The sequence below is a fragment of the Oncorhynchus masou genome, chromosome 27 (assembly GCF_036934945.1).
Source record: "Oncorhynchus masou masou isolate Uvic2021 chromosome 27, UVic_Omas_1.1, whole genome shotgun sequence".
Taxonomy (NCBI): Eukaryota; Metazoa; Chordata; class Actinopteri; order Salmoniformes; family Salmonidae; genus Oncorhynchus; species Oncorhynchus masou.
This window is the reverse complement of record NC_088238.1, coordinates 58,241,316-58,257,485: the sequence shown is the minus strand read 5'-3', so window position 1 is coordinate 58,257,485 and position 16,170 is coordinate 58,241,316. Positions and strand designations below refer to the sequence as shown.

General features: G+C 41.8%; 1 protein-coding gene across 3 annotated transcripts in view; it reads left to right on the top strand.

Moving 5' to 3' along the window:
* The window catches only part of arap2 (ArfGAP with RhoGAP domain, ankyrin repeat and PH domain 2), a 267,094-nt gene that overhangs the window by 219,477 nt on the left and 31,447 nt on the right, over positions 1 to 16,170 (top strand). For all 3 annotated transcript variants that reach the window (XM_064940778.1, XM_064940777.1, XM_064940779.1), the window contains exons 25-26: positions 7,396 to 7,470; positions 8,421 to 8,538. In XM_064940778.1, the coding sequence (XP_064796850.1) occupies positions 7,396 to 7,470; positions 8,421 to 8,538 (193 nt within the window). The remainder of the gene's footprint in view (positions 1 to 7,395; positions 7,471 to 8,420; positions 8,539 to 16,170) is intronic.

Here is a 16,170-nt window from a genome sequence, read left to right as displayed (position 1 = left end):
AACTGGCCACACTCCCAATGGCTGCCTGGTATTGTGATGCAATAATTGCCAAGGTATTTTGGAATGTTCTATCAACTGAGGCTGGATTGCCATGGTAATGTAGAATATTCATTCAACTGAGACTGGATTGCCATGGTAATGTAGAATGTTCTACCAACTGAGACTGGATTGCCATGGTAGTGTAGAATATTCATTCAACTAAGGCTGGATTACCATGGTAATGTAGAATGTTCTACCAACTGAGGCTGGATTGTCATGGTAATGTAGATTATTCTATCAACTGAGGCTGGATTACCATGGTAATGTAGAATGTTCATTCAACTGAGACTGGATTGCCATGGTAATGTAGAATATTCATTCAACTGAGGCTGGATTACCATGGTAATGTAGAATGTTCTACCAACTGAGGCTGGATTGCCATGGTAATGTAGTATGTTATTTCAACTGAGGCTATATTGCCATGGTAATGTAGAATGTTTGTTCAACTGAGGCTGGATCGCCATGGTAATGTAGAATGTTCATTCAACTGAGGCTGGATTGCCATGGTAATGTAGAATGTTCATTCAACTGAGGCTGGATTACAATGGTAATGTAGAATGTTCTACCAACTGAGGCTGGATTGCCATGGTAATGTAGAATGTTCATTCAACTGAGGCTGGATTGCCATGGTAATGTAGAGGTTTCATTCAACTGAGGCTGGATTGCCATGGTAATGTAGAATGTTCATTCAACTGAGGCTGGATTACCAAGATAATGTAGAATGTTCTACCAACTGAGGCTGGATTACCATTATAATGTAGAATGTTCTACCAACTGAGACTGGATTGCCATGGTAGTGTAGAATATTCATTCAACTAAGGCTGGATTACCATGGTAATGTAGAATGTTCTACCAACTGAGGCTGGATTGTCATGGTAATGTAGATTATTCTATCAACTGAGGCTGGATTACCATGGTAATGTAGAATGTTCATTCAACTGATACTGGATTGCCATGGTAATGTAGAATATTCATTCAACTGAGGCTGGATTACCATGGTAATGTAGAATGTTCTACCAACTGAGGCTGGATTGCCATGGTAATGTAGTATGTTATTTCAACTGAGGCTATATTGCCATGGTAATGTAGAATGTTTGTTCAACTGAGGCTGGATCGCCATGGTAATGTAGAATGTTCATTCAACTGAGGCTGGATTGCCATGGTAATGTAGAATGTTCATTCAACTGAGGCTGGATTACAATGGTAATGTAGAATGTTCTACCAACTGAGGCTGGATTGCCATGGTAATGTAGAATGTTCATTCAACTGAGGCTGGATTGCCATGGTAATGTAGAGGTTTCATTCAACTGAGGCTGGATTGCCATGGTAATGTAGAATGTTCATTCAACTGAGGCTGGATTACCAAGATAATGTAGAATGTTCTACCAACTGAGGCTGGATTACCATTATAATGTAGAATGGTCATTCAACTGAGACTGGATTGCCATGGTAATGTAGAATGTCCATTCATCTGAAGCTGGATTACCATGGTAATGTAGAATGTTTGTTCTATTGAGGCTGGATTGCCATGGTAATGTAGAATGTTCATTCAACTGAGGCTGGATTGCCATGGTAATGTAGAATGTTCACTCAAATAGTTCTAACTGATGTGGCTCATAAAAATAGTTGACTCAACCAATCACAGCACACCTGCTTTTACTTCCTGTCATCGGTACACTCAAAATGACTGCCAGTCCACACATTATGTTATCATTCACTTGAAACACCCTTTCTATTCATTCTTCTTTCTACAGGTAAACTCTGCCTATTCGTTATGATACACTGTACATTTACATTTGAGTCATTTAGCAGATGATTTTACGCAGAGCGACTTACAGAAGTGAGTACATGTGTTCCTCCGTGGGAATCAAACCCACAACCCTGGTGTTGCACGCGCCATGCTCTACCAACTGAGCCACATGGGACCTGTGTACTTGTCCTTTACTTCAATCTACTGTGAACTTCTCGTTTTCCGGTGGAGAGGAAAGAATAAGTACCTCTAAACCTTTCTCTTCCCCACTCGTTTCCACAGCTGAGAGTGATTGTTGTCAAGACAAACTGAAGTGTGCTTTAACTGGGGGCCAAGACTCAGCATTTCAAAATGTCCGCCACACATGGACTGTTTAGTTATCAGGGCAGTTGATGAAAGTGGTTTAATGTGTGGTACTGTCTCAACCAGCTGCATAAGTAAGTGATAATCAACGAGGGGGCTATGCGTTATTTTTTAATGAACACATGGAGCCCTGAGTTGATTATCCCTTTCATATCATCTATATAATATAACACATGTGCCACTAGATATGTGTTCATTTTGTCGGTAGAAATGTGATCAACATCCACTGAAGTAGCTAGCAAGTTTACTTACGGAAACTTCTGGAAAATTGCCCATTATTTAGTTTTTCTAGGGAGCCAGAAAACGGAGGCCGTGGAAGAACCTATTGAAGCAAGTAAATATATTTTGATAATGATAAAAATTATGTATTATTAGCTAGCTTTCTACAGAAACATAGTGTGCAGGCTAACTCCAAAGAGCTGATCTCGTAATGTTAGCTAGCTAACTTTACGTACTGTATAGCTAGCAATGTAAATAAAATATCACCAGCTTGCTAATAGCTTCTTCGATATAGGGGGCGCTCTTTTTATTTTTGGATGAAAAACGTTCCCGTTTTAAACAAGATATTTTGTCACGAAAAGATGCTCGACTATGCATATAATTGACAGCTTTGGAAAGAAAACACTCTGACGTTTCCAAAACTGCAAAGATATTGCCTGTGAGTGCCACAGAACTGATGTTACAGAAAAAAAACAGATAACAATCAAATCAAGAAGTGACGCATTTTTTTAAACCACCTCATTCCAATATGGCTGTGAAGGAGCTAGGAGTCAGCTTACGTTTTCCACATTTTCCCCAAGGTGTCTACAGCATTGTGACGTATTTGTAGGCATATCATTGGAAGATTGACCATAAGAGACTACATCTCCCAGGTGGTCGCTTGGTGTCCTCCGTTGCAATTATTGCGTAATCTCCAGCTGCAGTATTTTTCCGTTTGCTTCTGATGAGAAGCCAACTGCCACCACTGATAGATTATCGAATAGATAAGTGAAAAACACCTTGGGGATTGATTCTAAACAACATTTGCCATGTTTCTGTTGATATTATGTAGCTAATTTGGAAAAAAGTATGGAGTTGTAAGTGACTGCATTTTCTGGTATTTTTCTTAGTCAAACGCGATGAACAAAACGGAGCTATTTCGTCTACACAAATAATCTTTTTGGAAAAAATGAACATTTGCCCTCTAACTAAGAGTTTCGTCATTGAAAACATCTGAAGTTCTTCAAAGGTAAATTATTTTATTTTAATGCTTTTCTTGTTTTTGTGAAAATGTTGCCTGATGAATGCTAGGCTTAATGCTATACTAGGCTATCAAGGCTATTTGGTTGAAAAGCATATTTTGAAAATCTGAGATGACAGTGTTGTTAACAAAAGGCTAAGCTTGTGTTTCAATATATTTATTTCATTTCATTTGCGATTTTCATGAATAGGAAACGTTGCGTTATGGTAATGAGCTTAAGGCTATGATTATGCTCCAGGATACGGGATAGCTCGACGCTAGAGGTTGCTAACTTTATTTTAGCTAGTTAGTTATCTTGATTATATTTATCATTGTAACTGAAATGCATTTGTATTTAGGTAGCTAGCTAACAGCAATGGAAGAGTGTGAAAGGATTAGCTAACGTTAGCACTTCCAGCTGTCAGAGAAGGGAGAGTAGGCTACTCTGAATAGGGCGGATATACATTTGTGGGAGTACATTATGAAACTATTCTCCAGTTCCAGTCCCTAGCGAGGAAAAACTGAGGACAGAAAGATCTAGCAACACAATATTCAGGGCTGTCTAACTTGATTATAACGAGGCCTGTTTCTTTTGTGATGTCTGTCGTCTGTCCTGTTGTCTGTCCTCAGATACAGAGAGCCGTAAAACCCTAATGAATGTCCCAAGAGAAAAAGGGTACATCCTTGTATACCGTATGGTTTATGATTAACTAGCTATGTTAGCACATTTTATAAGCATAAATACAGTTTAAAAGTCACACACAATGTATATTCCAATTACAACTGGAGCAGACCAACCCTTGCGGGGTGTGCAGGCTTCTGTTCCAACCCAGCACTAATACACCTGATTCCATGTATCAAACCTAATTAGTTAATAATTAATTATGCTGTTACTGGGCTGAAACAGAAGTGTTCTCACTCAGTAGATCAGGGATCGGTGTAATGACATTCTTCGTTTGTCGAAAGAGAGTCGGACCGAAATGCAGCGTGTTTGTTACTCATGTTTATTAGTGAAAACAAATAACGAAACTATACATGAAATAACGAATAAAGGCTACCTAAATACGGTTCCCAATCAGAGACAACGAGAATGACCTGACTCTGATTGAGAACCGCCTCAGGCAGCCAAACCTATGCAACACACACCCCTAATCAGCTACAATCCCAATAACTAAAAAACCCCACTAAGAATACAACAAACAATAAACCCATGTCAAACCCTGGCCTGACTAACTAATAAACTAAAACACAAAATACTAAGACCAAGGCGTGACAATCGGTGGAGTGGTGTTGGACATTACCATTACCGGTATGGACTTATTGTATTATACCCGAAACAATGTTTTAGTAACAACAGCCTACTTGTTACTAAAATGTCTAACATTTACATATGAGTTAGGTTACTTGTAGACTTTTGGAAATTATATGAAAGAGTAATTTATCTGAAGTTAAGTGTTTAAACTTGTTTTGATTGTTAATATAACTATTATTTAGGATGAACTAGTGTCGATGTTAATTAATCATGTCACGATCCTGCAATAAAGAGAGGAAGGGAATCTGTCTCTAATTTGTCCGTTTTTCCATGTTGTATTACTAGATTTGTACTATTTTGGCAGGATATCAACCATGTGAACCCATTTTGCAGCTGATAATGGCATGTCATGCCAATGCTGCCATAGGCCTACAGTTTTTTTGAGAGGGGTGGGGTGGGGGGGGAACATATAGCTGAAGAATATGTAAACAATGTGTGTGAGTTAACCGTGTCTGCTTCATTGCAAATGCCCATAAGACTAATGCCATCATACTGTAGGCCAGTGGATCCCAACTCCGGTCCTCAAGTTCCCCGGACAAACACTTTTGTCTGGTCTGGATTCAACTTGTCAACTAATCAACATACCCCAAATAATGAATTGGGTATGTTGGGGCTACAACACAAATCTGTGCTGTTGGGGGAACTCAAGGACCGGATTATACGGCGTTTAGCCAATCAGCATTCATAATTGTAATTATAAACTGGCGGTTCTAGCCCTGAATGCTGATTGGCTGACACCCGTGGTATATCAGACCCTATACCATGTGTATGACCAAAACAATATAATCCCCCATCTCGGGGGTTGTGGTATATGGCCAATATACCATGGCGATTGGCTCTATCCAGGCACTCCGTGTTGCGTAACCAGTTTATAATAGCATTACGGCATCTCGGGGGTTGTGGTATACTGTATGGGCAATATACCATGGCGATTGGCTCTATCCAGACACTCCGTGTTGCGTAACCAGTTTATAATAGCATTAAGGCATCTCGGGGGTTGTGGTATACTGTATGGCCAATATACCATGGCGATTGGCTCTATCCAGACACTCCGTGTTGCGTAACCAGTTTATAATAGCATGTGTGACTCAGTCGGTAGAGCATGGCGCTTGCAACGCCAAGCGTCGTGGGTTCGATTCCCGCTGGGGCCACCCATATGTAAAAGTAGTGGCCCCAGCCGACTTGTAAGTCGCTTTGGACAAAAGCGTCTGCTAAATGGGATATATATTAAGGCATCTCGGGGGTTGTGGTAAATGGCCAATATACCATGGCGATTGGCTCTATCCAGACACTCCGTGTTGCGTAACCAGTTTATAATAGCATTAAGGCATCTCGGGGGTTGTGGTATATGGCCAATATACCACGGTTAATGGGCATATCCTGGTACTCCGTGTTGCGTCGCGCATAAGAACAGCCCTTAGACATGGTGTATTGGCCTTATACCACACCCCCTCGGGCCTTATTCTTCTCTACTTCCTGTTCTCCCTCTCCATCCTTCTGTCATTCCCTGCACCAGCTTCCACCATCTCCTCTTCCATGTTTGTCTCCTCTTTCCTCTCCTTGGTTCTGCTAATGGAACATCTCTTTGCCTGTGGGCTGTAATCTCTACCGGTGTGGAACACACGCACGCACACACACAGAAACACACAGACGCACACACACAGAAACACACAGACACACACACACACATAGGACTCTATCTGTTATAACGACGACATGTCACAGGCCAACCTATTATTTTTCCTGTGCAGGCCTGCCATTGTCATGACATTTGTCTTTCCCAAGAGCCTCTCTGTCATGTATGACCTTCATGCCACAACTTCTCACATTCCGCTTGTTTACAATATTTTCTCTCTGGCTTACTGTTGTTGAAGACATCATAGGTTGTTTAGTTCAAAGTTGAGAAGAAATGTTTCATAGAAGGCAGACTTTTCACTTTTGTCTCAGAAGTTGGTTTGCTCATGATAACCGGATCTTAAAAAGTATTTTTTTTTTTTGTGAAGAGAGAGAACAGAGGACAAGGACAGAGACATAAGGTCATATGACTCTTGATGCAATGTCACTTTGTGTCCAATGGCCTCTCTGCTGTTGTTTTACAATGCCGGACGTTGAAGGAAAATTGAGAGTTCCCAAGGACTTCTCCAAAGCCTCTTGCATGTGTTTAAAACACTCTGTATGTGGCCTGATACAGTATGTTACCTCAATGGTATCGAACAGATTGAAAAATACATTTGTCCCAGTGTTAAATCTAAAATGATCAAAATCCTAATAGGAGTATCATCAAGCTTCAGATTTCCACACAGACATTCCATTGACTCAAAATCACGGATCAAAGGTCAGAGTTCAAGTTAGTATTCATCCCTGATTAAGAGACTGAACACTTGATTGGGATAGTATAAAGTTTGGCAGAAATGTTGACTACATTTGAAGCCCTTACACCCCCCCCATTTTCCACCTCTCTGACTTCCTCTGGCTTGCCAAAACATCGCATCAATTAAAAACACTATATTTAGTTTTGCCTGTAGCTCAGAATACGACCTCTACCACTCTCCTCAAATCGTCTAATGCTTCCCTTGGTTCCCTCTGTTTAGGCTCAGGCCACACCGAGGTGGGAATTCAGAACAAAAGCCAATTAATCCGAATGTTGTGTTTTTTCTTTCTCCTCTGTTTCTCTCTCTCTCTTTCTCTCCCTCTTCTTCTCCTTCTATTTAGTTCTCTCCGGCCGGGGACTTGATCTTTGAGGTGTACCTGGAGAGGAGGGAGCCAGAGGACTGCTGCTTAATCAAGGTGTGTGTGTGTGTGTGTGTGTGTGTGTGTGTGTGTGTGTGTGTGTGTGTGAGTGTGTGTGTGTGTGTGTGTGTGTGTGTGTGTGTGTGTGTGTGTGTGTGTGTGTGTGTGTGTGTGTGTGTGTGTGTGTGTGTGTGCGTGTGCGTGTGTGCGTGTGTAAAGGGTGAGCAAGAGGGGGAGTGTATAAGTTGGATGGAGAGAACTAGGGATAAAGGGAGTAGAAGGAAAGGAGGTGGAGGGGTGTGTAAAGGCGTCTGGGGGAGTTAGAGGTACAGAGTTGATGGGATGGAGGGAATAGAGAGAGAGTGGGAGTGGAGGGCGTGATAGAATAGGGCCAAGACGTTGGTGGTTAAACCTGATAGGATTACTGCCACCAAAATAAATCAAAAGCTAGCTAATCAAAGACACTTCTGATATAATTGTGTGAGTAATTGCGTTTAATCAGAGGCAGTGGTAAGCTGCAGGTAATGGATTTATTTTGCAGGTGTGGAACAGCAGTGGGGTGGAGGGGGGGGGTTAGAGTGGACTGTTTTACGACTCACTGCGACATTAACAATTATTTTCTTCTCTTTTGAGTCATGCTTGTTCTTTGCTTTTTGTTCACCTCTACACTATGATTACAGAATCGTTTCTGTGCAGACTATTTCACAAGCAAATGTAGACGTTTGTGTTCTCCATTTCCAGATTGCAAGTGTTGGAAAATCTTTGACAGTGATACAAATCCCCCATTCCCTAATTATCTGATGGCGATAGCTAACATGCAGGGTTGCAGGCATTCTATTTAAATTCAGCAAGTTAATGGACATTTTAAGAATGTACTGTGATTTCAGTTAACTTTCTGTTTCTTCCTGGGTGAAATGGTCTGCAATGGAAATGAACCCAGTTCATCCTGCTAAGATGTGATTGTTTCTTCTCCTCTCTCTAACATCTTTGTGATTGTGTTGTGGTAGTTGTCTCCTACCATGACGTCAGACGAGCTGGCAGAGTCCACGCTGGTTACGAGGAACGTGGTCATCAACCCGGTCGACCTCTGGACCACGTTCGAGGTCATTGAGAACGGAGAACTGGGTATGTGACAACAAAGAGATGATCAACTGGTCATTAAGGTCACGACATACATAGAAGCATTTCTTTCATGTCTCCAGAGGGAAGGGTTCTGAAGTCAGAAAAACATCTGGTTTCACTAATTGGTTGGATAAATGAAATATGTAAATATGTAGACTGTGCTGTAAATAATATTGGGAGGATGGGAAATGTCATTGCTTATTCCTTCTCGCCATTTTTTTCAAACTTTTCAAATCAAATCAAATTGTATTTGTCACATACACATGGTTAGCAGATGTTAATATGAGTGTAGCGAAATGCTTGCGCTTCTAGTTCCGACAGTGCAACAATATCTAACAAGTGATCAAACAGTTCCCCAACAACTACCCGATACACACTAATCTAAAGGGGGTGAATGAGAATATATATGTATAAATATATGAATGAGTGATGGCCGAGCAGCATAGGCAAGGTGCAATAGATGGTATAAAATAGATGGTAATGGTAGATATGTAAACATATGATTAAAGTGGCATTATTTAAAGTGGCATTGTATAAAGTGACTAGTGATCCATTTGTTAAAGTGGCCAGTGATTGGGTCTCCGTGTAGGAAGCAGCCTCTCTGAGTTAGTGATGGCTGTTTAACAGTCTGATGGCCTTGAGATAGAAGCTGTTTTTCAGTCTCTCGGTCCCTGCTTTGATGCACCTGTACTGACCTCGCCTTCTGGATGGTAGCGGGGTGAACAGGCAGTGGCTCGGGTGGTTGTTGTCCTTGATGATCTTTTTGGCCTTTTTGTGACATCTGGTGCTATAGATGTCATGAAGGGCAGGTAGTTTGCCCCCAGTGATGTGCTGTGCAGACCGCACCACCCTTTGGAGGGCCTTGCGGTTGACAGCGGTGCAGTTGCCATACCAGGCGGTGATACAGCCCGACAGGATGCTCTCGATTGTGGATCTGTAAAAGTTAGTCAAGGTTTTGGGTGACAAGCCAAATTTCTTCAGCCTCCTGAGGTTGTGCCACACATTTCAGTTTGTTGTTGATGTGTACGCCGAGGAACTTAACACTTTCCACTTTCTCCACTGCTGTCCCTTCTATGTGGATCATCTCCTTCGTTTTTTTTTAAGTTGAGTGAGAGGTTGTTTGCCTGACACCACCCCCCGAGTGCCCTCACCTCCCTCCTGTAGGCTGTCTCGTCCTTGTAGGTAATCAAGCCCACTACTGCTGTGAATTCTGCAAAGTTGATGATTGAGTTGGAGGCGTGAATGGCCCCGCAGTCATTATGCATTTGGGTCCCAAGGTTTTTATATGACCAGTCATATCGAGTGGTTCCAATGACGAATTTCACACTTGCCACCCGTCCCTGATGACTTCAGCAAAGTCGGCTGACAAAACATTACGGGGAAGCAAATGTATGTAGTTATAACGTCATAACGAGTCAAGCAAAAAAATTACAATTGGGAGGAATATGTTAGTTAATGTAGAGAGAAACGATTGTGCATATTTTTTTGACATAAAGTTAATTTACGAAAATCGCTATTTAGCAAAAAAATAATTCAGCCATATCCAATAGCAGTTGTATCAAACTCATGCATCATAGCAAGCAGGGAGCAGGTTTCGAACACTGAACATTCTTGCCCAAAGTCCAGCACGCTAACGACTGTGCCCAAATGTATTAATTGGGGTTGGTGCCGATTGTGGCTAAAACCACTTTGTCAATTGGAATTTTTTACCGTGGGAAGGGAAAAATCATTATTATTTGTATTTCACGAACATAGCAGGATGGGCTATTAGCTGAACAATATACTATTCCACATTTACTAAAGAATTGTCTAATAGCTGAGCTACAGTTGAAGTTGGAAGTTTACATACACTTAGGTTGGAGTCATTAAAACTCATTTTTCAACCACTCCACAAATTTCTTGTTAACAAACTATGGTTTTGGCAAGTCGGTTCGGACATCTACTTTGTGCAAGTCATTTTTTCAACAATTGTTTACATACAGATTATTTCACTTATAGTTCACTGTATCACAATTCCAGTGGGTCAGAAGTTTACATACACTAAGTTGACTGTGCCTTTAAACAGCTTGGAAAATTCCAGAAAATTATGTAATGGCTTTAGAAGCTTCTGATAGGTGAATTGACATAGTTTGAGTCAATTGGAGGTGTACCTGTGGATGTATTTCAAGGCCTACCTTCAAACTCAGTGCCTCCTTGCTTGACATCATGGGAAAATCAAAAGAAATCAGCCAAAACTAGAAACCTCCACAAGTCTGGTTCATCCTTGGGAGCAATTTCCAAATGCCTGAAGTACCACATTCATCTGTACAAACAATAGTACTCAAGTATAAACACCACGGGACCACGCAGCCGTCATACCGCTCAGGAAGGAGATGCGTTCTGTCTCCTAGAGATGAACGTACTTTGTTGTGAAAGGTGCAAATCAATCCCAGAACAACAGCAAAGGACCTTGTGAAGATGCTGGAGGAAACAGGTACAAAAGCATCTATATCCCCAGTAAAACGAGTCCTATATCGAAATAACCTGAAATTACGCCCAGCAAAACCTGAAACACCACTGAAAACTCAACCTGAAAACCTGAAATAGCACTGCTCCAATACCACCATTAAAAAGTCAGACTACGGTTTGCAACTGCACATGGGAACAAAGATCTGATGAAACAAAAACAGAACTGTTTTGTTATAGTGACCATCATTACGTTTGTAGGAAAAAGGGGGAGGCTTGCAAGCCGAAGAATACCATCCCAACCGTGAAGCACGGGGGGAGGGGGGGGGGGGGGGTAGCATCATGTTGTGGGGGTGCTTTGCGGTAGGAGGGAATGGTACACTTCACAAAATAGATGGATTCATGAGGTAGGAAAATGACATGGATATATTGAAGCAACATCTCAAGACATCAGTCAGGAAGTTAAAGCTTAGGTCGCAAATGGGTCTTCCAAATGGACAATGACCCCAAGCAAACTTCCAAAGTTGTGGCAAAATGGCTTAAGGACAACAAGGTGTTGGAGTGGCCATCACAAAGCCCTGACCTCAATCCTATAGAAAATGTGTGGACCGAATTGAAAATGTGTGTGCGAGCAAGGAGGCCTTCAAACCTGACTCAGTTATACCAGTTCTGTCAGGAGCTTTGTCAGAATGTCCTCTGTCAGAAGGAGCTCTGTCAGAATGTGCCAAATTTCACCCAACTTATTGAGGGAAGCTTGTGGAAGGCTACCTGAAATGTTTGACCCAAGGTAAATAATTTAAAGACAATGCTTGCAAATACTAATTGAGTGAATGTACATTTCTGACCCACTGGCAATGTGATGAAAGAAATAAAAGCTGAAATAAATAATTCTCTCTACTATTATTCTGACATTTCACATTCTTAAAATAAAGTGGTGATCCTAACTGGCTTAAGACAGGGAATTTTTACTAGGATTAAATGTTCTAGTAAACGTCGGCCACGGAGAAGGAGAGGGGGGTGCGCAGTTCTTGTTAGCGGGCCGCGATGGTGGCTTTCTATTATCTTCTCGGAGATGCCCTAGGGTGGTCAAACTAGCAATAACTTGCAGTAACAGAAAAATTGGCTGATGTGCCACAGATAGCTGCGGCAGCATGCAAGGTGTGCCACAGTATGATGCAAATTTTAAAGGAGGAACCACTGTACATAGCTATTCCTCTAGTCCCGATGGGATAGGGTAGTGTGCAGTGTGATGGTGATTGCATCGTCTGTGGACCTGCGTTATGCAAACTGAAGTGGGTTTAGGGTGGTCTGTAAGGTGGAGGTGATATGATCCTTGACTAGTCTCTCAAAGCATTTCATGATGACAGAAGAGAGTACTATGGGGTGGTAGTCATTTAGTTCAGTTATCTTTGCCTTCTTGGGTACAGGAACAATGGTGGCCATCTTGGAGCATATGGGGACATTCAACTGGGATAGGGAGAGATTGAATATCTCAGTAAACACACAAGCCAGCTTGTCTGCGCTTGATCTGAGGACGCGGCTAGAGATGCCGTCTGGGCCAGCAGCCTTGCGAGGGTTAACACGTTTAAATTATTTACTCACGTCGGCCACGGAGAAGGAGAGGGGGGGTGCAGTTCTTGTTAGCGGGCCGCGACGGTGGCACTCTATTATCTTAAAAGCGGGCAAAGAAGGTGTTTAGTTTGTCTGGAAGTGTGACGTCGGTGTCTGTGACATGGCTGGTTTTCTTTTTGTAGTCCATGATTTCCTGTAGACCCTGCCACATACGTCTTGTGTCTGAGCCGTTGAATTGCGATTCCACTTTGTACCTGTACCAGCATTTCGCTTGTTTGATTGGCATGCGGAGGGAATAACTACGTTGTTTATATTCAGCCATGTTCCCAGACCTCTTTCCATGGTTAATGCGGTGGTTTGCGCTATCATTTTTGCGCAAATGCTGCCATCTTATCCACGGTTTCTGGTTAGGGTAGGTTTTAATAGTCACGTGGGTACAACATCTCCTATACACTTCCTTATAAATTCACTCAGTCAGCATATAGGTTGATGTCAGTCAGCGTATAGGTCGACATATTCCAGTCCACGTGATCTAAACAATCTTGAAGCGTGGATTCCGATTGGTCAGACCAGCATTGAATGGTTCTAGTCAATGGTACATCCTATTTGAGTTTCTACCTATAAGATGGTAGGAGCAAGATGGCGTCGTGGTCGGATTTCCCAAACTGAGTTAGAGTAGCAGTGGTCGAATGTATTACCCCTACACGTAGAGCAATAAATATGCCGATAGAATTTTGGTAACCTTGTTCTCAAATCAGCTAAAATAAATGCAGCCTCAGGATATATGGTTTCCAGTTTACATAAAGTCCTGTGAAGTTCCTTTAGTGCCATCTTGGTGTCTGCTTGAGGGGGAATGTATACAGCTGTGACGATAACTAACTAGAATTCTCTTGGAAGGTAATATGGCCGTCATTTGGTTGTGAGGAATTCTAGGTCGGATGAGCAGAAGGACTTGAGTTCCTGTATGTTGTTATGATTACACCATGAGTCGTTAATCATGAAGCATACACCCCTGCCCTCCCTCTTCCCAGAGAGATGTTTATGCATAGAGCAGCCCGGTGGCTGAACCGAGCTATGTTTTCGTGAAACAGAGAATGTTACAATCTCCGATGTCCCTCTGGAAGGCAACCCTTGCTCGAATTTCATCTACCTTTTTGTCAAGAGACTGGACATTGGCGAGTAGTATTCTCTGGAGCGGTGGGCGATGTGCACGTCTATGGAGCCTGATCGGCACGTCTATGGAGCCTGATCAGCACGTCTATGGAGCCTGATCAGGAGGCTCCATCTGCCCCTTCTGCGGTGCCGTTGTCTTGGGTCGGCTTCTGGGATTAGATCCATTGTCCTGTGTGGTGGTCCAAAACAGAGGATCCGTTTCGGGAAAGTCATATTCCTGGTCGTAATGTTGGTGAGTTGACGTTGCTCTTATATCCAATAGTTCTTCCCGGCTGTATGTATTAAGACTTAAGATGTCCTGGGGTAACAATGTAAGAAATAATCCATAAAAAATTTAAAAAATACAGCATAGTTTCCTCAGAATGTGAAGAGAGGCGGCTATCTCTGTCAGTGCTCTTTTCTCCTAACTGAACTGTCATCTGTCTGTATATCCAATTAGTGAGAGATGGGTGTTTGACGCCCAGGACACTGTTTCAAAGGCTGTTCTCATTCAGGTCACATTTTCCTCATCTCAAGGCCTCATGATCAGAAGATTAGGCTGTTGAAGTATCTCAGTTATGAACTAGTGTATGCAGTAATATCTCAGGTATGAACCAGTGTATGTAGTAATATCTCAGTAATAAAGTAGTGTATGTAGTAATATCTCAGTAATGAACCGGTGTATGTAGTAATATCTCAGTAATGAACCGGTGTCAATGTGTCATGCCTTGGTCATTGTATTTTGTGTTTTCGTTATATATTTGTTCAGGCCAGGGTGTGACATGGGTTTATTGTGTTGTCGTATTGGGGTTTTTGTAGGCATTGGGATTGTGGTTGATTAGGGGTGTGTCGAGTTTAGGCTTGGCTGCCTGAGGCGGTTCTCAATCAGAGTCAGGTGATTCTTGTTGTCTCTGATAGGGAACCGTATTTAGGTAGCCTGGGTTTCACTTTGTATTTCGTGGGTGATTGTTCCTGTCTCTGTGTAGTGTTCACCAGATAGGCTGTAATTAGTTTTCACGTTCCGTTTGTTGTTTTGTATTTATTTAAGTTATTTCATGTATCGCTATCTTCTACATTAAAGACATGAGTAACCACCACGCTGCATTTCGGTCCGAATCTCTTTCAACAAACGAAGAACGCCGTTACACAATGGCTATAGAAGAGATGAAATCAGCTCAACGTCAGTCGGTTGATCATATTATGGTGATTAATTAATATCATCGTCGTCACATATCATAAATTAGCCATTTCCCCTTTGTCTTGAATTGAGATTATTTATATACTGTAACACCTCTGCATTTAGTGGGAGGGGTTAATGACGAATAATAATTAATGGATTATAGTTATAGTATAATTAGCTTGCATTGCTGTGTACTTTTCACCCGTTCACAGAGAGTTTGCGTGTTCCCCTCTTCAAAGTTACCTTGGTCAGGTTTTTCCTTTGCGAAACAAAAAAAAAATGATGTGGTACACGGTGAACATAGAGCATATTTGATGATGGTTCAACATTTTTCCCTTGCTGGAGACAACATATTTGCTATTGCGTTGAAACATCCCAGATCGCTTAGCTGTTCAAAAGCTGCTGTTGTGACACATTTTTATGCTAATGACTGATAAGGGCGAAGGGGAAGAAGAGTAAGTGTAAGATAATTAGGCATTTTGATGGTTAAACCATAGATAAACTGTGTTATCGGTGGCGATTGGGGAAGCCAATATTTGGGTGTGAGAATGAATAACTATTTCCTTTCGCCTGAGTCTGCACAGATCCCAGAGAAAAGATAAGCTACTGTGTTCTAAATCAGTTACGCACCCGGGACTATTGTTTGTGTCCCACGGATATGAAAAACTATTAACAGGGTGTGCAGAAATTGAACAAAAATACAGGTGGGGGGGAGGGGGAGGCACACGTGATTTTAGCTGATGGTATGTACTAATATCCTGCTCACAAATCAGGGCAAGATAATAGGCCTATTTTGCACTTGAGTGTGTTTTCTAATCATGTTCAGATTTGCAGAGGATAATTTAACTACGCAATTATAAAAGTCGGGGAAGGAAAAACAACAACCTATTGATAATGGATTTTTCCTGATGGCGTTTTAGACAGTTAAAGTTCCGTGATAATGAAGATTGTGCAATCATTTTTTTTTTGGGGGGGGGGGGGGGGGGGGTACAGCTGAACCACATCGGTCAGGATTGTGTTGAAAACATTGTAAACTGCGAGGGTAATATTTTTAGATTTTGCAGACACAACCATAGACTTTAAATAGTCTTGGACTTAGTTATAGATGAAAAACGGATCTGTTGTCTCTGTTACAGAAGTGTAGACACAACACTCTGAATACCAGACACAACACTCTGACTACCAGACACAACTCTCTGACTAGCAGACACAACACTCTGACTACCAGACACAACACTCTGACTACCAGACACAACACTCTGACTAGCAGACACAACACTCTGACT